Source organism: Microtus pennsylvanicus, chromosome 4 (genome assembly GCF_037038515.1).
Source record: "Microtus pennsylvanicus isolate mMicPen1 chromosome 4, mMicPen1.hap1, whole genome shotgun sequence".
In the NCBI taxonomy this organism is placed as follows: Eukaryota; Metazoa; Chordata; class Mammalia; order Rodentia; family Cricetidae; genus Microtus; species Microtus pennsylvanicus.
This window is the reverse complement of record NC_134582.1, coordinates 24,471,773-24,496,911: the sequence shown is the minus strand read 5'-3', so window position 1 is coordinate 24,496,911 and position 25,139 is coordinate 24,471,773. Positions and strand designations below refer to the sequence as shown.

Here is a 25,139-nt window from a genome sequence, read left to right as displayed (position 1 = left end):
ACTGAGGGCATGGGGTGCAGGGCCCATACTTTCCAGGTGGGGAAACTGAAACTCATAGAGGACAGTACTGGCAAAAATCACTTAGGGTGGGGCAGAGCCACACCTGGAATACCAAATGTGAGCCCACGCAGGCAACACTTCCTGATCACCTCTCTGCCACCATCTCCCTGTCACCAGCCTTGGGTGGGGAAAAAAAGCAAAATACTAAGGTTTTCTGGCAGATGCTGCCCGCATCAGTCATTCTACCCCCTGAAGTTCCAACTTTGCAATTGTGCAATAAGCAAGGGTTCAGTGACCAGACATACTTGACTATTCCCTGTCACCCATCCTGAGGGACTAGGATGCTAACACCCCTTAAATGCTCTTCCCCTGCCCTCTTATCCCTGCCCCTCCCTTTCCTTCTCCAGGCACATCTCCTGGTCTCACCACAAGCCAGAAGTGAAATGGTGATGCGTGCTGATTTAAGGAAAGTGTTAGATGGAAATGTACTTCCTTTATTATATAGGGAGATATTTTTAAGTGCATATAAATAAACATTTTTAATTTGCTTAAACGTTCGGATTTTGTCACCGTAGAGCATGTGTTTTGCTACACGAGGAGTGGGGACTGTGAAAACCGAGGCTCCAGACTGCCAGTCCATCTGGTGCAGAGAGGAGGATGCCCTTCTAGAACAGCCCGGCTGACCAGCTGGCCGGGATTGCCCTCTAGGGTCGCTCTGGTGGGCTGCCCGTCTGTTTCCCCATCGCAGGCCAGGCAGTTTTTCTCAGATAGAAGACCTCTTCCAAGTTTCTGCTGCCATGCACGCATAACCCCTCAGGTGTTGGAGCCCGCCTCTTCCAAAGCTTCCAACCTGGAGTCTCTAGAACATTCCTGGGGCCTCATAGCCCCTGCCATACTTGTGGCAATTGATAGTGACTTAGTGCTTCTACAGGACTAGGGTTCTCAGTGTGGAGCTAGGGTTCTATGGATCCAAGGAAACTATATACAAAACAGTGCTCCTGTGCTCTGTTTTCATTTGCTAGAGCTCGGGCTAGAGAGATGGTTTAGCGGTTAAGAGCACTGGCTGCTCTTCCAGAGGACCCGGGTTCAATTCCCAATATCCATATGGCAGCTCAAAACTGTCTCATTTGCTAGTGCCTTAGAGGACCAGCCTAAGCCAGCTCTACTATTGGATTCTATATCCCCAGCAGCAGCTCAGGCCTGTCACTTAGCAGAAAGGCATGTATAGCTCCCCTGTACAAAATAGCACCTGCTGTCCCCAGAGGATAGCTGGGACACCTCCATCTCTGGGGTGGTTGCAGGGTCTGATGCAACCTGAGGAGGTTTCTTTCCTTAGTCACTGCTACACCCCTCAACCTCTCCTGGAACTTATATTTCGTCTGGACAGGGTGTCAGGTTCTCCAGGCTGATCTTAAACTTACTACGTAGCCAAGGATGACCTTGAATTCTTTATCTTCCTGCCTCCACCATTCAGGTGCTGGGATTACAGGCATGTGCCACCAGACCCACAGTCCTGGAGGTTGAACCCAGGGCTTCATGCACCTCTACCACCTAAGCTATATACCCAGCCCTCCAATGGAGTGCTTTTAGGTGACAGGAAGACCATAGCATGCTTATAAACATATACAGGCCACGTCCCTTCCTCATCGAGTTCAAATACCAAGGGGCAGGTAATCAACATCTAACCTTCCAAGCTCCCATGTGAGTAACCACTGTCTGCTGGGCAGGGTCTTCTAGAGCCAGGACCTCATCTCCTCATGACACCAAGTGACCTCAGGGCTATAGTGGCTGGGACTGCAGTCAGACATGCAAGCATCTCAAGTGGGGTGCAAAGCATATGCCGAGCCTGTACACTTCAGTCCCAGGAATAGCTGCTTTAGCTCCCTCTGTCAGATGAGGAGACCCAGAGAGGCTAAGCACATCTTAGCTTCCAAGTCTCATAACCTAGAGGCTGTCACACTGGAACCCAGTGTGTTACACTCAACTGTCACACTTAACTCCAAAACCTGATGATCCAGTCAGTCATGAGGTCATGGGCCTTCAGCCACGAAGCTTCCAGAACTCCCTTGTATGTGTGTGTGGGAGGGAGTAGAGGGTGGTCACAGGTGCTATTATCAGTTTCCTGGGTTTGAAGCATGAGGAACATTGTAATCCCAGCATTCTGGAGGCCGAGGTAGGAGGATCAATTTTTGTTCAAGGCCACGCTAGACTATATGGTGAGTTTGAGGTCAGCCTGGGCAGTAAAAGGGCTCAACAGGTAAAAGCATTTGCTGCAAAATTCCGTTTACATCCAAAACAACTGGACCGGAGCAGGAAATGGGGGCCCAGAGAGGGGAAGTAGTTACCCTATGGTCATGTGGATCAGAAAGCTAAACTCAGCCGCTACCAGCCTCTCCCCACTCCATTCTTCTGGTGCCACCTGATTTCTGCGGCTCAGATGTCAAACTGCTACAGGAGGCTCTGTTGTCTCCCCCAGAGGATGGCAGGAGAGAGAAGAGGCTGGTGTGTTGGGACTGGAACACCTGTGCACTCTTATCCCAGGCCCAGGAGCAAAGGGCGAAGGCAGGCAGGCTGAGCACACTTTTTATGACCTAGCCACCTCCCAGAACAGTAAACAGAGGGGCAAGCAGCTGGCACCAGAACCCTCTGGGCAGAGAAGGTCCTAGGTAAGTGACTTCTGCCCACCTCTCTGGGAAGAAGGTGAGAAGTCCCCTCCCAGAAGCTTATGGAACACTCTACGTTCCCATTGCGCTGTTCCTCCTTCCCTTCTGGACTTGACCATCACACAGGGTCTTAGCTCAGCACTGCCTTCCCCAGGAAGCCTCCTAGGCCTCTGGATGCACAGGGAGCCCATCTGCATTCCATCCCCACACACCGCACTGGTTCCTGCTGTGTCCAGAGCAAAGTTCTGACTGGCCCTTATCTTTTTATATTAGCACCACTATGCTTGTGGCACTCTTCCCACTGGGCCAGGTACCTCTTGGGGAAAGGACTATGTGCTTCCCGCAAGGCCTGGTGCGCAGAGTGCAGCGTGAATTTTTTCACAATGTTTTTCAACAGTGTTACAAGAAAAGCTAAACTGAAAGCGCCAGGATCAGAAGGATTCTGAAGCGCTCACCTAAGACTGGCGTTCCTTCAGCCTCAGACCTGCCTTGGCAGGGCCCTGTTTGATGGGTCATGGTTTTTTGTTTTGTTTTTTTTTGAGACACGGTTTCTCTGTAGCGTTGGAGCTTGTCCTGGAACTAGCTCTTGTAGACCAGGCTGGCCTTGAACTCACAGAGATTCACCTGCCTCTGCCTCCTGAGCGCTGGGATTAAAGGCATGCACCACCACCGCCCAGCGACTGATCGTGTTTTAAAGGTTGTTGGGGGAACTACAGAATGGGAAGGAGACACAGTCATGAGGAAAGGATGATGGTGATAAAACTTTTTATAAAATTCCTTTAATCCTATGTATGATTTTTATAAATTGTTTAAGGGGGAAAAACTTATTTCTGAACCTGCATTCAAGAGATTCCATTCTCCCTAACCCCTGTCCAGTTATGAGTTCCCCATGGCCTGGGGCCTCCCTGGGTGTGATGGACAGTCAGTCTATGGGGAGGTGGGCATGGGCAGGCGGTAGACTCTGTCTAAGTCTACCCTGAGAGGCTTCCCTTTCATCCATAGACCTTCCTGGGGTGCTAGGGAGGGGACAAGCTCTGTCTCAAGAGCAGGGACCAATTGCCCAGCCTTTACCTCGGGCCCAGTCCTGGTAGCTTTGAGAGCACCTCCAGGCTGGGGAGGGATAGAGCATGGGATGGGGGGGCAGGTGGAGGTGAGGTTTCAGGTGGAGACAGGTGGGACTGGCATCAACCTTACACTTCACATGTGAGTCTAGACCCTTGTGTGCCTCTTCTCTCAACACTGACTCCTCTCCAGGGCCAGTCTGCTCCACGCAGCAGCCTCCCAGGAGGAGGAGGAGGTGGAGCCTCAGTCTTGTCTGGACAGCTTGTTGAGCCCTCTGGATCTTGAGATAGCTCCAGGTGACTGAGACCTCTCAGTGTGCCCCCCCATTACCCCATGGCCTAGGACACAGGAGCTGGAAGAGGTCCTTGTCCAAAAGGCTCATCACATAGCCCAGCCAAGGGAGGCAGGGAGTTGGCAAGTGACTTGTCCTAGGTAGGAAATTTGTCCACAGTGACCTCAAGGGTCAGCAACAGGGCTGGAACTCAAAACAGGCTTCTTTGGCTCCAGCAAAGTCAGGTGCCCAGCATTAGAGTCCCTAGATCCCTGGGCCCCAGGCTGGAAAGGTCTAGGGTAGAAATTCCTCCTTGACAGGCACTGGGGAGGGGGTACCCAGAAGGCCAGCATTGGTGGGGCATAGACTACCCAGGGGTGGCCCTGATGGTGTGGGGTTGTCATCCAGCGGCAGGGGCAGCTGCGAGGGAGGTAGCGGCTGCTGCTGTTGCTGTTTCTTCTTGTTCACTTTGCGCTCCTTGGCTCGACGGTTCTGGAACCAGATTTTTACCTGTGGGATTGCACAGACTTTTTATGGAGCAGGGGTTAGAGGGAGCTGGGTCAGGGTAGGTGGTCTTCATGGTCCACTTCCTGCTGTAGCTACCAGACCTCAGGCACTGATACACATTCTCCTGTGCCCTAGATACCGTTCTTTGTAACCTCCTTCTTCCCCTTCCAAGGCCCGATTACTCCAGAGTCCCTGTGTCCTGTGACCACCCTTTGTCTAGGTCTGAAGAGCACTGTATGGCACTAATGCCCACTGTAGCCTGTGTGTGTATATGTGTGTGTATGTATGTGCACACATGCACAGCAATACTGAGCTTAGGTAACAGTATGGCAGCGTGCATTGTGTAGTACTGTGCCAGTAGTCGGGGAGACAACCTCTCTGTTCTCTTTTTGTGAGCCCTGTATCTTCATGACATCCTGAAAGCCCGACTCTGGGCCCTGTTGCTTGAACTGAGGCGGAGGACCTACATACCTGCCGCTCTGTGAGCCCCAAGTTAGCAGCCAACTCGGACTTGCGTCGGATGGTGATATACCGGCTGTAGTGGAACTCCTTTTCCAGCTCCAGGCGCTGGTGGTCTGTGTAGACCACTCGGTATTTGTCCTTGGTCCGAGTCTTACCTGAGGAGCAGAAGGGGCAGTGAGGGAGGGTGAGTGCAATGGAGCACCCCAAAAGGCCAGGAGGCCCCAGGCAGGCAGCTGGCAGCTAAGACACTGCTAGCTGTGTCAGATCTGTTCACTCAGAAGGGCTCAGTGCTGTGGGAACGAACTCCCCGGATGGTTTTGACTCAAGGGTCCCCAGGGTGTGCGTCTGAACACCAGTGTTATGAAGGGGACACCTGACTGGTGAGGGTAGACTGGGGCTAAGGGAGTTGCCAGACGCTCCCCCTGCCCACCCTGTGCAGGGAAGTCACAATGGTGGAGGATTCACAGGACTCAGAAGTACCCTAGCTTGGGGGGCTCCCCAGATCTACTGAGTGCTAACCCAAAGACTGAAAGGCCGGGGGCTGTTGGTGGACCCCAGGGTCTGCTGGGTACCCAGGACATTCAGGACACCAGGACTGGCTCTAGGTTGCACCAGGGGCCAGGGGCTGATCTACCCGAGCCGTCCACACTCCCTCCCATGTCCAAGCACAGAGCAATGACTCAGCTCCTTCCACTAGACAAACCAAGTCCCTGCCTCAAGTCACACTCTGCGGTGGGCAGGGAAAAAAAATGAGAAGTCCCTACTTGAATGCTAGGGGAAGGAGGCAGACAAAAAGAAAATAAAAATGGAAAACATTGGCATTGTTCACTGGCAATTATTTTGAAGGAAAGAAAGAAGACAGGGCGCCTAAGAATTTGGCGATGGGAAGCTGTGGGAATTTCAGACAGAGTGGAGCTGGCTGAGGAAGGTGGCAGGGCCACCTATAGTCCCAGCTACTCGGTTGGGTCACTTGAATCCAGTGATTCAAGACCAGACTGGGTAACATAGTGGGACCCCTGTTTCAAAAAGAAAAAGGAAAAAGTCAAACATTCAACACCATGGCTCTTGAAGCTGAACCGAGAGAAAGAGCATGCAGGCTACCTAGAGAAACAGAATCTGGTGGAGCGAACAGAGAATGCAGAGGCCTTGAGGTGGGGACATGTCTGAGCATGAGTGAGGAAGCTGGTGGGACAGGGTGTGAGGAGCAGAGGGCATGGGGCAGAGGTCAAGGGGAAGGGCTTAGGTTTTCCTCTGCCTGGAATGGGAGTCACTGCAAAGTTCTAAGCAGAAAGGACATGTCGTCTGCTGCAGGCTTTCATGTTTTTCTGGCTGCTGTGTGAAGAGTAGATTAGGGGCAGGAATAAGAAGGAGGTGCAGGAAGGACTGACATGTCTCAGGAAAAGAGGGTGGTGGCTTGGTTTCCAGATAGTGCAGTCTGGGCCAGGAGCTGGACTTAAGGGTTGTCTGAGGTTATTAATATCAGGGTTGCCTTTGGAGCTGAGTGTGGAGGGTTGTCTGTGGAGAATATTACTGTACGGGGCCTGGATGAACACCAGCTTTCTCTGTAAGAACCTGAACCCATGGCTGAACTAGAAGGTGCACGGCGACAGCAGGCATGCACACACCAGGGCACGACCGGTCCTGGGATAACCCTGGATCTCCCTGCCACCCACGCACCCACAAAAAGCCTGGCCTTTGCCTCCCCACTCTGTGCCTTGGCTATGCCTGTCCCCCCATGCTCCTGCACTAAAGACCTACATCTGGCCCACCTCCACCCATCCATCCCACACGGACTTGGCAGGACAGACTCAGGCTCTTCTCCAGCCAAGTGGTTCTGTGGGGGAATGGGAGACAACAGCTGTTCCTAGGCGGCTTCTCCCTGGGTTATCTGCCAGAATGGCAGAGCCATACTGGCCACTTCCACATGCACCAAGCTCACAGTACCACCTGACAGCAGAGACATAGCCCAGGATGGCCTTCAGTCCTGTGCCAGGCATGGTGAGAGGAGGGGCTGAGGGAGAGGCTGCTAAGGCCAAGGCTCCCGATGAGGCTCCTCCTTGACCTAGAAAAGTCACTCTTGGCTCAGAAACAGCTCTGCCTGAGGCTGCTACCACCACAGCCTAGCTGGGCTCTGAACCCACAGCCCACTACTGGGGTCGCTAGCTAGAGTCAGGAGTCCTGGGATTTTGGTCCCCTGCCAGCTTCAGATGAAGAGACCATGGTTTAAGGAAGTCGTGCGGCTGCTGGAGGTCTAAATAAGAGGCCGGTGAGCTCTTCCAGGAGTGTCCAATTGCAGCTGTGGGGCCCAAGTGTCCCACGACAGCGATGGGCGCTGCCCTACACATCCTTAGATTACTACTGAATAGAATAATGTCAAACTGTTGGCTACTCCTGCTAGATCTAGTCCAACCTCTCTGCAGAGTCAGGGTCACAAGAGGACAAGTGGGCACACATGTACTAATGCCATGCCCTCTAGCCTAGAGTTGCCTCCAACGCATAGCTCCCCATCTCACCATTATTAGGTACCACCAAGCTGCCCAATATCCTGTGTAGGCAATAGAAGCTACAGAGCATACCACGCCTCTATGTCCATTCCCTGGAATAAAAGGTCAGATCATGGCAAAAGTAGACCAGAAAGTCTGGGCCGGCTGGGATTGATGACCTCGGGCTGGGAATTTCAAATGCCAGGAAGACTCCTAGTGGTGGCCAAACGGATAAGCTGAGCAGCAGAGGGGGCTTTGATTGCAAGAGCCCAGTCATGAAGGCAGCTGTTCTTTTAGTACCTAGCTTGCTCACCCTCTCTGTCTCTCTCAGCTCCCTGCCTCTGTCCCCTTATGCTGAACAGCAGGGACCCACAACAGTCATTTATAGCTGGGAGCCAGGGCACAGAAAGCTACTCTCTCTGAGGCCATCAGCCTGGTAATAACAGGAACCAAGATCTCCAGATTAGGGTGTTGGCTGTACTGCAGCACCTCTGTCCCCACCGGGGTCAGTGGAGCCCTAGTCCATAGCCCTGGAGGGGAGTTGATAGAATTAGGAACCTACTGGCCAACTTCTATCTAGCCCAGCTGCTTAAAGTGCACAGGTTGATTGCTAAGAAAACATTCAGCAATGAGCAAAATGTTCAATCCCTTGTATGGTCCAGAAACCAGGGACTTCTATCTACTGTCCAGGGTGAGCACTAGCTGGAGCACCCTCCTAGGAGCCAACTAAGCATCATGTATCCTGATTTTCCACACACAAAACCTTGGCCATAAGCTTGACTCCCAGGAAACAACCTCGCAGAGAACTGCCCACAGCAGTGATTGTTGCTAATAGCACAAGACTAAACACAATGCCCATACCTAAGATCAGGGAGCTGGTGAGCCCCCATGGAGAGGAGCACTGAGCAACTAGACATGTATGAGGGCGCAAGACATGGGCTACTAGAAGAACAGCCTGCTACCAGCCTGGGGAGATGGCTCAGTAGGGAACGTGATGGCTACACAGGTATGGGACCCGAGTTCAGATCCCCAGAACCCATGGAAAGCCAGTTATGGGGGCTCCCTCGCCTGTAATCCCACTTCTGGGGGTGTAGGGTGGAGACAGGTGAAGCCCTGGGGCTCCCTGGCCAGTCAGTCTAGCTGAAACGGTCAGCTCTGGCTTCAGTGAGAAACCCTGCCTCAAAAACTAAGGTGGAGGGCACTAGAGAGAGATACCCAAAGGTACAGGTGAACACATGTTTATGAACACACACACACATAGGCACACGCAAAAATACATAAGAATTAGACATTTGTGAACTTTAAGTAGCATATCATTTTATAGTTTTATGTTATTTTTTCCCTAAAAATATGTACAAGAAGCCAACAACAGAAGCTACCTCATCCAGGAAGGCAGCTGGAGGTGGAGAGACATAGGAACGAGAGTGATTTTAGAGGCTTCCAGTTTCACTATGTTCGGATCCATTGCATTATCTCTGTGTGTGTGTGTGTGTGTGTGTGTGTGTGTGTGTGTGTGTGTGTGTGCATGTCAGTGGAGGTTGACTTCAGGGCTTCATCTGTAGTAGACAAGCATTTGACCATGAATATATATTCCCCCCCAGATCTTTTTGTGCTTTTTAAACTTTGAGATAGAGTTTCCTAGGTGAACCCTGAATTCACTTTGTAGCCCAGGCAATTTTTGAAGTTATAAACTTCCTTACCTCGGCCTCTTGTGAGTGGGGATACAGGCCTCCTTCACCAGACCTGGTTTTATTTTTATTTTATGTATTTACTTTAAAGATAGGGTCTCGAGCTAGCCTTGGGCCACTGTGCAGCTGAGGATAACTTTAGACGCCTGGTCCTCCTGTCCCCATCTCCAAGTACCTGGATTACAGGTGTAGCACAGCCCCTGGTTTATATGCACTGAGAAGGAACCCAGGGTCTTGTGCACGCTAAGACAGCAAGCACTACAGGGAGCTACACTCCCAGCCCCTCAACTCTATTTTTTATTTTTTATTTATTTTTTGTTTCTCTGTGGCTTTGGAGCCTGTCCTAGAACTAGCTCTGGTAGACCAGGCTGGCCTTGAACTTGCAGAGATCCACCTCTTCCCCTACCTCCGAGTGCAGGGATTAAAGGCGTGCGCCACCACCGCCCGGCTTTATTCTTCGAGAATTTCATACATATATATAATGGATTTTGATCATAACCACCACTATGGCCTCCTCCAGCTCCCCTAGGAGCCACCTTCTCCTTCCCAACTTCATCTGCTACCCCCTCCCGCCCTCCTCTTCATCTTCCTTCCCCTCTAACCCAGAATCCACTTAGTGCTGTTTGTATGCGCATGAGGGTGAGGCCATCTGCTGGAGCATGGGACACCTACCAGTGGCCACGCCAAAGAAAAATGACTCTCCTTTCCCCTGTAGCCATCCAGTGCCAAAAGTTCCTTGATAGCCCCTCCCCCATCCTGGGAAACTGTATTTTCAGTGACAGTCAGGAGTCCTGGGTTCCAGCTGCAGCTCTGGACAGAACTCAAACCGGTAACTTTTTTGTGAGCACCTGTGCCCCCTGAAACCCAAAGAGGAAGGGCAAGGTGGTGCATGAGAGGAACAGAGCAAGGGGGTGGCAAGGTGAATGATTTACAGGCCCCTGGGACACTGGGCCTAAGGGGAAGTCCAGGTTCCGGCAACAGGTGTCTGATGAGGGGCCAGACACGCCCAGACTCTGAACGAGTAATTTCTGGGCAAAATGCCAGCGAGAATGGGAAAGGGGAGAGGGTGCAGGTTTTCAGGGCTGAGCATAGTGGAAGAGCCTTGGTTCACTCACCTAAGCGGTGAAAGTTCACCCTCTGCTCTGGCTCTGTCATTCGCAGAATGGCGCATTCCCGTAGAACAGGCTGCCATGAGAGGCATGAATGGACTTCCCCATCTCTAAAGCATGCGCAGTTTAAGGTCCCGGGAAGCCTCAGGCAGATGGTTCCCAGTGACTGGCCCTTAACCTCAGCATTCCTGGTGAGCTGTCCAGAAAATCCTGGTCCCCAAATTTGGAGCAGGTGGGGCTGACACTGGTTCCTGGGGTTTGGTACTTGGCTAGCTCTCCAGGTGTCCGTAGTATGTGGTTGTTTGAACAAGCAGGACCTCTAGAGATGTGCAGGTCACCTACATGCCAGGGTGGCTAAGGACCATCTCCTTACCTCTCTAAGCCCAGTATCTATAATATGGAGATAACCATTAAGAACAGCCACCATGGCCATGGGCCAAACACTTTATATTTGTGCCTCAACAACCCGTGAGATGGTGTAATGTAGTTTGTTTGTTTGTTTTCTGAAACAATGTTTCTTTGTGCAGTCCTGGCTGTCTTGGAACTTGCTTTGTAGAGCAGGCTGGCCTCAAACTCAGAGATCTGCCTGCCTGTGCCTCCTGAGTGCTGGGCTTAAAGGCGTGCACCACCATGCCTGGCTATGTATCCATTTTTACATAAAAGAAATGGGCTCAGTGAGGCTTATATACCAAACAATGGGGCTCAAGACTGTCCAGGTCTGGGGAGATGGTTCAGGTAAGGTGTTTACTGCCAAGCTTGATGGCCTGAATTCCATCCCTGGGACCCATAGGTCCCAAATAAACAAATGTAATTGCACCTGTTTTCAAAGCCAGGTCTAGCCAGGGAGTGGTGGTGGCACACGCCTTTAATTCCAGTACTTGGGAGGCAGAGGTAGGAGAATCTCTGTGAGTTCGAGGCCAGCATGGTCTATACAGCCAATTCCAGGACAGACTCCAAAACTACACAAAGATATTTGTACTTAGAAATTTGTCTGGGCAACCAGGGAAACAAAGGCACAGGCTCCATTTACACACTAGAGCCAGGCATGGTGATGCCTGCCTTTAAGCTTAGCAATTGGCAGGCAGAGGTCAGCATGGTCTACGGAGTGTGTTCTAGGCCAGCCAGGGCTACACAGACAAACCCTGTCTCAAAACAGACAAAAACAAAACAAAAAGAAACACTAGAACCCACCACATAGGGCATGGTTTTTCGCAATCCTTTCCAGGTTTGAGACATACAGGGTTTCACGTGTGATGAGGAGGTCTCTTTGTGTAATACCTGACATTGTAGCAGGTACACGGAGGGAGGGAGGGAGACCACTCTTTCCCGATACTGATGGGGTAGCCCCCCTGTAGAAATGTCAGGAAATGGGGTGGTGTCTAGCGGTATGCTGTATCTGTCAGGTCCCTTCCAACTTGGAAGCTGGAGGCTCTAATGTTTGTTGATTCTTAGACTGTGTTTGTTATTATTGCTGAAAGAACTCTAAGGCTGATTTCCCAGTTTCAGAGTCTAGACACCAGGCCTGCCCAGCTGGAAGACAGGGATAGGGTTGTGGTGGCCTGTATCGGGCCCTCATCCAGCCCAGGACAGACAAGAGGAGCCTTGACTCTGCTCCAAGACAGAGTGACTCTCAGAAGAATCACGTGGTCCCTAGGTCAGATTTGCTTCTGTGTTTGTGGCTCCTAAGGTTGACTTTCAAGACATGGACCTCAAATCCGGTCCCAGGCCCTCTGTGAGCTCTCACTGGGGGGTGGGGACACCTCGGCTGGCTGTACATTAAGATGTCACCCACACCCAGCATGTACACACACACACACACACACACACAGAGAGAGAGGCAAACACACGTGTGTACGGGAGTTTGTTTAAAATAGCTATTGCTGGGCTCTACTCAGGTCTAGGTCTCCACCTCCCTACCATTTTTTTGGGGGGGGGGGCTGACAGCAATACTGAGGACCAAACCAGCTCTGCCTCTGAGCTATACCACATCCCTCTCACCTTTAACGAGATCCAGCTGGAGTGGTTTTTGGGGTTTTTTTGTTTGTTTGTTTGTTTTGGTTTTTAGAGACAGGGTTTCTCTGCAGCTTTGGAGCCTGTCCTGGAACTAGCTCTTGTAGACCAGGCTGGTCTCGAACTCACAGAGGTCTGCCTGCCTCTGCCTCCCGAGTGCTGGGATTAAAGGTGTGTGCCACCACCGCCCGGCTAGCTGGAGTGTTCTTAAACAAGCCCCTCATCTGTGGGTCTCCATCTCTCCTAATGAAGGATGGGTGTCAGCACCAAGGTGTGGAACACAGAAATTCATGTAGGCTAGGTATGTTAGGTATGTACTCTTCCACTCAACTACAAGCCCAGACTACAGGTTTTCTATGCTCAAGTTCTGGACAACTCACTAACAGGGACTCACTGCTCACCCACTCCCCGGCACATGCATAGGGAAAGCACACCCACACACCCTCCAGCCTAGTAGAGCAGGGGGCAATGGCCTGCCCATCTATGTCAATGGTGCCTGCTGGGGGATACAGGGAAGGTGGGAGAGGAAGACATTGGATCCTACTTCAAAATGGAGATGACAGAACAGGCCCAGAAAGGTCATCAGGTCATGTGATGAGGAAGTTGTAGAGGCAAGGAATAAAAAGAAGCAAAGAAAGAATGGGTTCAAAGGTATTTGGAAGACCAGATTCCCTGCCAACACTGGTATCTGGGCACCATTGGCCAACACCTTTCTCAGGCACCAAAGAACAGGTTTTGGCATAGGCAATTTATGCCAGCACTGCCCCTGAGTCTTGGTAGGACCCCCTTCTTCACTCTGTGCCTCCACATCCCCATCTAGCGAGAAAGAGCTGGACAGTGTTATGTCCTGTAAAAAGAGGTAAAACAGGGTGAGCATCTTTTGTCTAGATGTGTGAGAAGAGAGAATTCCAAGTATGCTGAGCATACAAATAACTCACATAGGAGCAGAGTAACATAAGAGGGATGCTAAGGAGTGACAGGGTGTGAGCATCCCTGCGGTATGCACTCTTAAGGGTCTAAGTCTAGCATCAAGGCAGAGAGCTGGGAGGTGGCTCAGTCTAGATCGTTAGTGGAACAACCAGAGATTTCCTGGGTCCCCTCCCTGCCTAGTACACAAAATAGACGTGAAAACAGTTTGTAAGGGCAAAGGACTTTTTACGGAACCAAAAAGCAGAACTGAGCTATTTGCAGAAGCGGATGCTGGAGAGCTCCCTTGGGAGCAGGAGGAATGTTGCCTGATGGGAAGTCACATGTCAAAGAATACCCTGGAGTTTGGAAAGCTGATTAGGTCATCAGTTGCCATGCTGTCTCAATTTGGGCCTGTTTCCCCATCTGTGTCACCTGTGGCAGGGTCTCTGAGCAGAAGCAGTAGCCCCGCCCATCCTCAGGATGATGGAGGCCATTCTGGAGTCATGGGGCCTCCTGCTGAGCCCACTATTCATCCTTGAGGTTCAGGGGCAACTATAGACTAAAATATTAAGGCTCGTCACTCAAGGCCTGGAGGAAGGATGAGGTTGGCAGGGTCGGGTTGAACACAGCCAAGTCTGAGGAAGTCTCATGAGGAAATCAGTAACCTAGGTGAAGGCTCCCCTGAACCACCCCTCTTCCTAGTCAGAGTCATCAATCACAGCTACGCCCTGTTGCTCTGGAGCCACCTGTGTGTTGTTGACCACCATTATCTTCCTCAAAGCCCACAACCAGGCCTGTTTTGGGTGGCAGCAAAAAGGAACTTTAGAGTCTTGGGCTAAAGAGATGGCTCAGAGCATTGGCTACTCTTCCAGAGGGCTGGGTTCAATTCCCAGCACCCACATGGTGACTCACAACCATTTGTAATTCTAGTTCCAGAGAATGTGATGCCCTCTCCTGATCTCCACAGGCACAGTAGACACAAACATGGGTATAGACATAAACACAGGCAAAACATTCATACACATAATTGAATAATTTAGAAGTTTAGAGCTAGACTCCCTGAAAGTCGGCACCTACTGGCCATGGGCTAGTGATGTGTCCCCAGGCAAACCACTAGAGCCTTTTATTTTTGGTTTCTTTGTTGCAGTAACCAGATTCCAAGTGCTCACTGCTGTCTGCACTGTTGGCTGGAGCTGGAGAGTTCAGATCTGTGCATTTCCACAATGACAGGAAGCTCTGTGAGACACCCACCACTGCTGGTTCTCTGCCAACCAGGGACCAGGAGCCAAGTTGCCTAACTCACCTAACTACACGGAGTCTACACTAGCTGCAGCTCCTGTCACCCATTCTCATCCTTCCAAAGTTATTCTACAAGGACCCTCGGTCCAGAGTGTAACTCCATCCCTTCAGCTGATGGCTCAGCCTCCAAAGCAGCCCTACCTGCCTGTGGCTACGGTGTTCTCATCTTCGCTCCGCCGCAATGCCATTCGAGAAGCCCACCATTCTAGGGTCAGTAATGCTGCATTTGAAGAGGGGCTGAGCACACACGCTGAATGCATGGGAGATGCCAGCCCATTTCGCCCTGTGTTAGGTGCTCAGCACTGTTCTGGTCCCTGCTCCTGTGGCAGGCGTGCAGAAAGCAAGCACACCAATTAAGTGATTACCAAGTATGAACAGGAGTGTGAAGGACCAGGAATAAGGAGATGAGGGCTGGGCTAAGTTGGTTGGAGGGTGGACCCCCTTTACTTAGCCTTGGGGAAGTCTCTTAGAGGGATAGCATATAGGCCAAGACCTGCAGGTTGAAAAGGAAGCTTCCGTGTCACAAAATGAGGAACAGTATTCCAGAGAGAGAAAAAGCTGCCGATGAAAGACCCTCTGATGAGGATCAGTGGGGAATCAAGTAGTACACCACCTTTGTTCAGTCATGGTCCCCCACCAGCCAACAGAATCTTCAGCATAGAAGAGAATACTATTGCCTGCCTGTGGGGAGGATGGATAAAGGGAGGAAGATGAAGGGGAGGAAGATGAAGGGGAGGAAGGCAGAAGCTGCAGCTGGAGGACTAACAGAACCTCTGGTTGAGAGGTCTGTGTCTGATTTCCAGAGCCCAGGCAAAGCTGAGGATATCAAGCACGAAGTGGCAACCTCAGACTTTTCCTTTCGGCTCACGCAAAGGAGAATGCTGAGGAAGACAGAGGGGAAAGAGCAAGACATAGCAATGACCCTGACTCCAGACGTTATGGTGGTTTGTCCTGAGAGGCCTGTCCAGGAAGAGGACTTCTTCATAAAACCTGGTCCCTGCTGCTAATAAAGCTGTCTGGATGTCAAAACAACTCCGGAGGCTCTAAATACAAGATCTGCTGGGGGAAGGGGACACATTCCACAACACAAAAATCTCCTGCCACTTTCTAACTAGGTCATTCCCAGCTACATCTGAGAGCCGAGGTGTCAGGTGCGGCTTCTGCTGCAGGGAAAGCCAGCTTTAAAGACATAGTCTTCCTTCTCTCTCTCCCTCTCCTTCCCACCTACCTCACCCAGTTCCTCCCGGCTGGCCTCTCTCTCCTCACCTGGGTGGGCACTGGCTGGGAAGCATGCAGCAGAGGAGAGATCGTGAGCTGGAGATTGTTGCTTTACTTGACAGACCCTCGGCAGGCTGTGGATCCTGGCTAGAACCATATGCCGCCATACCCTAGCTGTGTGAGCTTGGGTAGGCCACATGACCTCTCTCAGCCTCTTCAATTTTATCTGTAAAACGTGTCCAATAATAGACCCTTTCATCTCTTGGGGTAGTTATAAGATCTAAGTGAATTGACCTAAGAGGAGCTCTTTGCATAGTGACTACATGATGAACTCCTACCATGTGCCAGCCTGGGCAGGAGAGGGTTGATTAGTACTAGTCCTTGAAGGCATTACAGATGGCAATTGGCAGGCATAAGCAGAGGTAGATAGTGACAGAGATGGCTAAAACAAGAGGCTGTGAGTAGGCTATAACTGTATGTCACTCCAACTGCTGCACTGGAGTCGGGAGAATCAAGGTTTCCTGGAGGAGGTGGCCTTGGAGAAGGCACAGCATTTGAACTGGTAAAGATGCATTAGAGAGGGCAGGGCAGGAAAAGGGCCCAGGATGTAGAGGCAGGAAGTGTGAGGTTTAGGCCTGCTGTACAATCTGCCAAGAAGTGGCAGTGAGCACCAGTGAGTGACCTGCCCGATGCTGGGCTGTGCTTTACAAACACTGGGCTTCCAGAAATTATCCAAGATAGGGGCCGGTGGAGTGGTTCAGAGGTAAAAAGCACCTGCTACTCAAGTTGACAACTCGAGTTTGAGTCCTAGATCCTACAGGAAGGGGTAAGGAGAGGGCTGACTACACAGCTGTCTTCTGGAATCCACACGGGGTGTGAGCATGCAACTCCCCATGCTAATAAATAAAATTCAAAAGAAAGGAAGGAAGAAAAAAAGAAACGATCCAAGCTAATGAGCCTCTAGCTACATACAACGCAACCCCAGAGGTAAGTCTCCCAAGCTGCACGTTCTAATAAGTCCCTGGGCTCCAAGCAAACTTCCAGGAGAGTGTCAAAACTGAGTGGGATCAGTTTTCCACAGGACTCTAGATGCCTCAGAATCAGGGCACCCAGAAATGGGGGTCCAGGGGCAGTCATGTGCCTGTCCTAATAAGGGAGGTCTGGCAGTGCTTTAGAAGATGGGCGGAGGTCATGAAAGGTCAGAGGGAGAGTCCAGGTTAGTGGCTGTGGCTATGGGGTAAGGGATGGGGGTAGGGGGTTGTGTTCATCCTTTCGTGTGCCTCATTTTCCACATCTGGAGCTGAGGGGCTAGACAGGATGCAAACCCATTACAATAACCCCATCATCTGGGCAGACATCTTCCAGGCCTGTGAATCAGTGTTCAGCCACGAGGGATTAAACAGGGCCTCTGGCAAAGGACAATTATAACCTCCTGACAGAAAGGCTCATAAGTTTTTGTTTTGTTTTGTCTTTTGTTTTTCAAGACAGGAATTCTCTGTGTTGTTTTGTTACCTGTCCTGGAACTAGCTCTTGTAGACCAGACTGGCCTCGAACTCACAGCGATCCGCCTGTCTCTGCCACCCGAGTGCTGGGATTAAAGGCATGTGCTACCGTCGTTGGGCCAAGACTCATATTTTAAACACATGTGGCCAGACAGACATGCAGAACTCCTTGCAATTATCTGCACCCTGGCCTCAGAAGTGACAGCTAACAATTGTTCGTGTAGTATAGCCTAACTGATGCCCCCCACCTCCTCTGTCTGGCACCCTTTCTTAGAATAAAACCAAATCAAATCACAATCTGGCCTTGTGCTTAGAGTCAGGCTCCTATTGCTTAGAGTCAGGAGCTCTGACCCAGTGTGGGGAAGACAGCCAAGCTTCAAACCACTAGCCTGAAGTGCTGCCTGGACCGTCATAGGTCCAACCCCTAGGAAGGGACCCTAGAAACTTGTTGAGATTGAGCTCTTTTCTCCTCTTCTGGTCTCCAGAGGCGTCTCCGCCCCTTCATTTTCCTGGTGTATCCATCTAATGGAATGCATTGAGCACATATCGATGCCAGGCATGGAGCTGGTGCCCCCAGGCAGTTTGGGTCAGACAGGCGTGGCCCTGGAGCTTTTGGGAACAGACAGCGTGTAGGAGAACAAGTTGGAATTTGTTGCTGTTCTAAAAGACACCCAGTAGAAGTCATCAAAGGAGTGGAGGCGGGAAGTCTAATTTGGGAATCACAAAGGGCCTCTCATTCAGCTATGGACTGAAGGTGAGAAGGAGCCAGGTGGGCAAAGAGTCAGAGGGAAGAGAAAAGAACCTGGACATAAGACCTGAAGAAGACTTGGCGGGCACGAAGTTCAAAGTGGGCTGGGTCCTGGAGCTTAGTGGCCAAGGGGAGTGGCTCGGGGTGAGGTCCAGAACAGGGAGTTATAGAGTCTCCTGGAGGAGAGCGCTGTTCATCCTAAACAGGATGGGAAACCACAGAAAAAAATTTAAATGGACTCATCTGCATCTGGAACATTCCTTATAGCCTCGGGACCTCACTTTCCTCGTCAGTGTATCTGCTCTTGTTCAAAGCAGACATTCTAGAATGTCAGGAGCTCAGAGAGAAGGGAGGAAAGCTGAAGACTGTGTGACCAGTGTCACTGGGCACTGCGGGGGGGGGGGGGGGAGGCATGCAGTGAACTTCCCTGAGCTGTCCTAGACAACAGCACTGTACAAGAGTCCCCTCTGGAAACCTGTGCCTTCAGTGCCACAGAGGAAAAACTGAGCAGAAGAGGGGGAGGGGAAGGGATTTTCCCGGGGCGGGGGAAGAGCTCAGACCCCCTCCCCCAGCTTTCTCTCAGTCCTTCTGGAGCATGAGAAAGAAGCCCATGGCTTGAGCAGACTAGAAGGCCAGCCTCTTGCATCCTCAGCCAAATGTCTGGTTCCTCAGAAGTCTTCCTCAAGCCTCCTGGGATCCAAGCCCGAAGTCCTGCCCTCTACTCTCAACACTAAGAGAAAAACACTTTTGCTTCTGGATAGTCACAGCCCTATCTGCATGCAGGGAACAATCTATAAGTGACGGGTGCCTGGGAGTAGAACTGGGCTTGGAGTTCATGCCCAATGGTAAATGAGGTTGGTGGGACCTCAGATCTCACCCAAGTTGGAAGACTACACTCCTTTCCTACCCTACTTGCCCACTCCTTCCTGCTCACACTGCTGCACGATGAGGGCCTTTCTCCAAGGCTCTACCCGACGGGAACCTCCCCATCCTTCTCCAGAGCCACCCGACCCACAGGAAGTGCTAGTGGGAGATTAGAAATTGTGCCTGCCTTCCTAGACTTCCATAGCGGACCACAGGGTGCTGGGGGCCAAGGCCTCTATTCATCCTCCCCTGTCACTCAGTGAGAAGCTCTTCCCCATGCTTTTCATGGACAAGACTTCAGAGGGCCTACACACACACACACACAGAGAGAGAGAGAGAGAGAGAGAGAGAGAGAGAGAGAGAGAGAGAGAGAGAAAGAGAGAGAGAGAGAGAGAGCCCACATTATCTACCAAAGGAGAAACCATCATCTTCTCCATCAGCTTTTTCAAGACTCTTTTTTGCAGCTTGAAGCAGGGTAGAAGTCGCATGTAACTTTCCCCTGCCCCTTGTTAATTGGTCATAAAACGAGACCAAGAAAAGGTGAGCCATCCAGGGAATTGGTTGGACAGAGGATTAGGGCACAGGTAGGGTGTTCAGTCCCCAGCTGGGGCCTTGGACCAGTGTTGACCATCATTGTACCAAAGTGTCTTCGTCTTCCAAATAGGAAGGGACAGCACCCATAGCAGTATCTCATGGAAGACTTCCAAGATGTCCACTGCTATTACTCAGGGCCCAGAAGTGAGTGGTCCAGCCTTGCCCCTCAAACATCCCTGAAGTCAGACAGGAGCTTCTGTGACCCTTGGACTGCTAAGGAGCTGCTACGGATCAAACCCTCCCCGCAGCTGCCCAGAGGAGTGGATGGGTGTGTGGGAAAAATGGAGGGAATGGGGAGGAGGTGGAGGAAGTTCCGGGCCGGCTCCCAGCTGGGGGAAGGGAAGGAGGGGCTGAACATCAAAGAGGAGGCAGGCCAGCTTCCCGCCCTCAAGGCCAGGTGGCCTTTGTCAGGACAGGCCAAACACAATCTGGACAATGAGGTATCCTGTATACCTTCCTGCCAACAGGAGTCACTACTGAGCTAAAGCAAAGCCGGTTACATGACAAAGGGGGGCACCTAGAAAGGTCAGGCTGTCCGTCATTAAGCTGAACCTTTGTCCAGCCCTGTCCCCTGCCTTTGAAGAGGGTGGATCAGAGAGGCCTGCCTGGGGGCAGGAGTTTCACAGGCTAAGGAGCCAAACAGCAGCCACCTTCCCAACTGCTCCTACTGCCCCTCCCCCGGGGTCAAGAGTTCAGGGAGAGTCCTGGGGAGGCTAGGTAGGGACCCCTGTACCAATGCAACCAATGGGGGCTTTGTCAACCAAAGGATAGGCTTCTATCTCTTCACTGTATGGTAGGGAGCCAGTTGGTCCTGCAGAGGTGACCCGTGCACGTTCCCACAGCCGATAGGTGCTTGGGTGTGCGTGTCGCGGGGTTTAGGAGTGGAAGAAGCTACCTACGAAAGAAAGATCACCATTGCCAATGCTGCTGCGGAGATTTGGTGTCTGGCCTTCTAATTCCGGCCTTGCCACTTACACACACCCATGTCCTCTCTTCACGGGGTAGCAGTCTCCCCATCTATACAGAAGGATTCAGTTGTGTTGCTCAAAGCTCGCAAAGCCCCTAGATAAGAAAGGGCGAAACAAAATGACTCTCCAGGGCAGAGGTGGTGGTGGGCCACACTCTTTTGAGAAGTCAGTCAAGGCCAGGACAGAGGTCAAAGAGAGGGCAGCCTGGGCACCTGCCAGGGCCAGGAGCCCGTCAGAAGGTCCAGGGCGGGAGAAGGGTCCTTACCGCTGCCACCGCCGCCTGCGGTCGCCACGCTGCGCCGCATCCATTCGTAGGGCGTCCGTCTCTGCGCTCCTGGCGAGGACGGTGCGCCCGGGCCGCCGAGGGACTGCGCCAGGAGGCCAGGACCAGGCCCGGGAGGCGCTGGCACCGGGCTAAAGTCCGGAGGGGGCCCAAAGGCCAGCGGGGCCGGGCTGGCGGCAGGGGCCGCGGGGCCCGGGCCATAGGCAGCTGCCCAGTCTTCCTTGGGCGCAGGGAAGGGCGCGGCCCAGGTCGGAGGGGGCGCAGGCGCGGGCTCCACGTGCGTGTAACCCGCGAAGTCGGGGTACTGCGGGGGTGCGGGCGCCGGGCCGGGTGGCGCATAGGCCGGAGGGCCCAGACCGAGGCTGGATGGCCTGGCAGGGCCTGGATACACGGGGGAGTCCTTGTCCAGCACATAGCCCACGTACATGGTGACCGCAGGGTCCCCCGCGCATGCTGGGCCCTGGAGCCGCCGCGCCGGCCGGCCGCCCCGACGACCAGCGACTGCTCACCTGGACCCGCGGCCGCCGCCGCGCCCGCCCCACCCCGGCCTTTTATAGCCGCGGGCCGTCCGCGGCCCCAGCCGGGCGGCTTTGCATTTCAAAGCGGGGGGAAGCCTCGGGGCCGCGAATCAAAGGGGGAAGCCCGTCGGGCGAAGGGGTTCAAAAGGAGACAAATTGCCGCCCTAAGCAGGAGGTGGATGGGCCTGGGGGCTGGGGACCCAGAGGGCGCGGCCTGGGTGAGGGTCCAGGCTTTGCTTCAGGTTCCGACTCCTCCTTCGGTGGTCGCGGGGACCTCCCCATCACCGACCCTGGGTTACAGGTGGAGAAACTGGCTCTGAGGGGCGTGGGGGAGGACCCTAGGCCAACCTCACACAGCACAAGGAGCCTGTGGCGCTGTCAGCAGTGACCACCAGTTTGAGGTGAGGGGGGAAGAGCAAGACTGACTTCAAACGGGGTTCCGTCTGTAAGGTAGAGGGCGTCTGGGGGGGCAGGGGTCACGACCTCTCGGGTCCCAGATGAAAGCTGCGGAGAATGTGCATATGCAGATAGCCTGTCTGCTTGCTACTGAGTGTGTTTCCCTTGGTGGCTCCACAGAGAGATTTCTCAAAGGTGTGGGCTATTTCTGGGGACACCTTGGGAAACTTCACAAGCTCTCCCCGGCTCCTTATCTTTCCTTACTATCGTTTTGGTTGAGATGCTTCAACTATACATGAAAACAGAGTTTTATCATGAACCCGCCGTGCAGCTTCCGTAATTATAAGGTTTCTGTCACTCCCCCCCCCCATGGACTGCCTTTTTCCTAAAGCATTTTAAAACAAATTTCAGGCTTCATGTCATTTTACCCCTACACGTGTCAGCCCGATTCTCTAAAATACATGGACAAATTCCTGAGTGTTTATCGTCTAATGCAGTTTATAGCCAACGTACTCCAACTGATTGGGAAAAGTGTGTTTTTACAGTTGACCTGACGGATCCTCATTGGCTACGGGTGGGGCCCCGCTGGCATTTTAAATGTCTGTGTGTGTTCTCTCCTACGCCATTGAAAACAGGCAGACAACCCACAGCTGCTTGAATGGGAAAGGGGATTGTTGAGACTGGTAGTGGGGGGGGGGCATGGCTGAGGAATTGGGGAAGGATTCAGAAAAGATGTCTCTGGGTCAGGAAAGCTAGTGTAGATGAGGACCCCTCCGCATGGCGCTTGGGGCCAGGGAGGGAACAGTGCAAAAGAGTCCTCTGAGAGTTGATCTTCTCTCCTGTCCTAGCGCCACGAGATGCGCAGCGTGAGCCCTCAAAAGAAGGCAGAACCAGGTCTTAGCTGTTAATGCTTTCTCTTCACAGGACCAGGCAGCATCCCTTCAGGGCAGGCAGGTGAGTCAAGGTCACACTGCAACTTGCTGGAGGACCCAGTGCAAAATGAACTTGGCAGGTCTGTTGTTCAAAACTGACCTAGCATTTCATGGTGGTGGGATTCAGCCAAGCACGCTGTCCTTTGAAACTGAACCCTGTGTGACTGTACAGACGACTGGCCGGAGCAGGCATCCCTGATGAGAATCACACTTACACATAGCAGTAAGCCTAGCGGTTCTCTTCCAGCTCCAGGGAAACTGCCCATTGAATGGATGGAAGCAGGGAGGCCCAGGGAGGAGAGGGAAAACTCTGTTCATGCTTCATAACGACGGCTGAGTGTATGACACAGTGGAGCTCACAGCCGTCTCAGCAGGGGAGGCCACCACTTCCCCACATTGGAAGACATCTGACATTCTGGGCTCCACTGAGAGCCCAACCAAGAGATACACGGGGGTGGAAGATGAAGCCTGGGAGGGGGGAATTTTGCTCTCAGCTGGGACAACCAGGGCTGCTTCTATTGTGGGAAGTGAAGGCCTGGCAGGGAGGGTGGGGTCCTGAAGGCGGGAAAACTGCAGGTGTGGAGCCTGACCTACCTGTCCAGAAGGAAGTGCTCACGATAGGTTAGCATGAAGTAGGGGTTGCAGAGAGTGAGTTTGCCACCAAGGGGAAGTGTGCCAGGGATTGCTGGATACCTCCAGCGAGGGATCTCATTCTGGTGAGGGCCTCTAATCCCAAGTATTCTAGTTCACACCTAATGGAGAGGCTTTGCATTTGAAATTAGAAATTCAATGGTTTCTATATTCATTCATTTGACAGGTACAGACTGACCTACATACCTGTGCTGACACCGTGCTCAGAGGGCCTTCAGTGCTGGGGGCCAGGCATGCTAAATGTTCACAGGGAAGGGGATGCTACATCTTATTTCTGGGTAGGAACAGAAGGCTAGAGAACTCTTGAAGAAGGATATGTGGGGGGAGGGCCTGGTGAGTGGGGGAGGGTAATGTCCTCCAAGTACAAACAGAGGCCCTGAGGGTTCCAGGAATATTCCCCTAGTACTGATAACCCAGTCTTGAGTGGGGAGAAGGGGACTGTCTGAGAGCCCCACCCGACCCCTCGTACCTGGAGAGGGATCCTGAGTGGCTGAGGCATAGCCAGGATTTGGTAGTGGCTTAGGGATAGGTCAGTGTAGCAGGGGACGATGGCAGGGAAGAGCAGTCAGTCAGGGAACCCGGGGTGGATGTCCTCACTCTGCAGGAGTCTTCTTTCCTGAGTATTCTGAGTATTCGCTGCCTCTCTCTGAAGCGGCAGGCTGGTTTGTGACAGTGACATTTCTACGTACTGAGCAGGTGCTAAGAGTGAGGTCTCAAACCGCACATCACTTCCACCCATCCTCACCACCTTCCAGGGAAATGGAGGTGTTACCCTTGCTTTCTCTTTCAGATTAACATATGGATTCAGAGAGGTAAAGTCACCTTCCTGGGGTCACACAGCAAGTCAATGACCTATTTGGCAGTTTTTCCCTCCTCTGTAGAGATGGTTGACTGGTAAGCACAGAGAGTGACCCCGAATGTGTGTCTACATCCCCACCCACCCCACGACCTGATAGCTGGATTTTGCTTAAACAAATTGCTGGTTCCTCTTCCTCCTCAGGCTTCTTCATGCAAAAGAGCTTCTAGACTTTCCTCACCCCCACCCCTGGTGGACCCCCTCGTCAATCAGAGGTTTTAGCATCACGGATGTGGCTCCCCCCAGTTCCATAACTAAAGATATCATAACCTTATTTAAAAGCCCCGATTGGAAACTGTAGCGCCCATACCTCCACCTCTGACCTGCCATCTGACCTCGAGACCCTGAACCCCCGCCTCCCATGTGCCCACCGGGACTGGTAGTAGCAGATGGCAAGACCACTGTGCATGGTCCCTGCCTATCCTTAACCAGCCTCTTCCTTTGGGAAGCCCCCTTATCTCTGGGTGTGGCTGTTTATTGGGCCCCTCCTTCTTCCCTCTTCCCTCTGGAAGCTCTCACACCAGGCCGCTCTCACACCAGGGCCTCCTGGGGTGGGGTGCCCTGATGAAGGCCTCATAAAGATCTCACTGATAACTTGGTTTATGGCTCTGAAAGAGAAAGGTTTGGGTCTAGGTTTCTGCTGAAAATATTTTGCTTAAGAGAAACCGGCAGGCACTAGGGTCAGTGTCAGACCCACCGGGCTCCCACCCCTAGCCTCCTGAGCTCCTCTCTAGACAGCAGACCAAGGGCCAACCAAGCTTCAGCCTTGCTCTGTGTCCTTGGGCACGTCAATTCCCTTCTCTGGATCCTTGCTTCACCTTGGAAATGGGGGTGGCTGTCCATGTCTCAGAGGTAGAGGTGAACCTCGATGTGTGGACGGGTTCCCTGGAATTATTTTTGCCATTCAGACCATCCTGTCTACCCTGGCCAGTGCTCCTTCTGCCCCTCTAGAGGTGCGGTCGCCACCTGCTGTCACTCTGGAGCATTACAAGAGGAGTTATCCCTTACTGCCTAGTCTCTGGTGACAGAAACCACTATTATGCTGGGAAACAGAGGCAGCATCCTTCTCCAGACACCCCAGAGACCAAAGGAGACACAAGAGCCAGGGCCCAGGGCAAGCACAGACTGTCTTCATCAGAAGGGGTC

At 52.5% G+C, this 25,139-nt stretch overlaps 1 protein-coding gene across 1 annotated transcript; it reads right to left on the bottom strand.

Moving 5' to 3' along the window:
* Positions 1-484: 484 nt before the first annotated feature.
* Cdx1 (caudal type homeobox 1) lies at positions 485-21,201 on the bottom strand. The gene is made up of 3 exons (XM_075968544.1): positions 20,623-21,201; positions 4,975-5,120; positions 485-4,506 (listed from the first exon to the last, which is right to left on the bottom strand). Exons 1-3 carry the CDS (start codon positions 21,065-21,067, stop codon positions 4,291-4,293), a joined length of 807 nt encoding a protein of 268 aa, XP_075824659.1. The 5' UTR covers positions 21,068-21,201; the 3' UTR covers positions 485-4,290.
* Positions 21,202-25,139: the final 3,938 nt, after the last annotated feature.

Bases quoted from the DNA above. Each gene is read 5' to 3' on its own strand.
- Cdx1 (XM_075968544.1), bottom strand. From the start codon at position 21,067: ATGTACGTGGGCTATGTGCTGGACAAGGACTCCCCCGTGTATCCAGGC. The intron at 5,121-20,622 runs GTAAGGACCCTT...TCTGCTCCTCAG, and splicing joins CGCAGGCGGCGGTGGCAGCG to GTAAGACTCGGACCAAGGAC. The intron at 4,507-4,974 runs GTATGTAGGTCC...GCAATCCCACAG, and splicing joins TGGGGCTCACAGAGCGGCAG to GTAAAAATCTGGTTCCAGAA.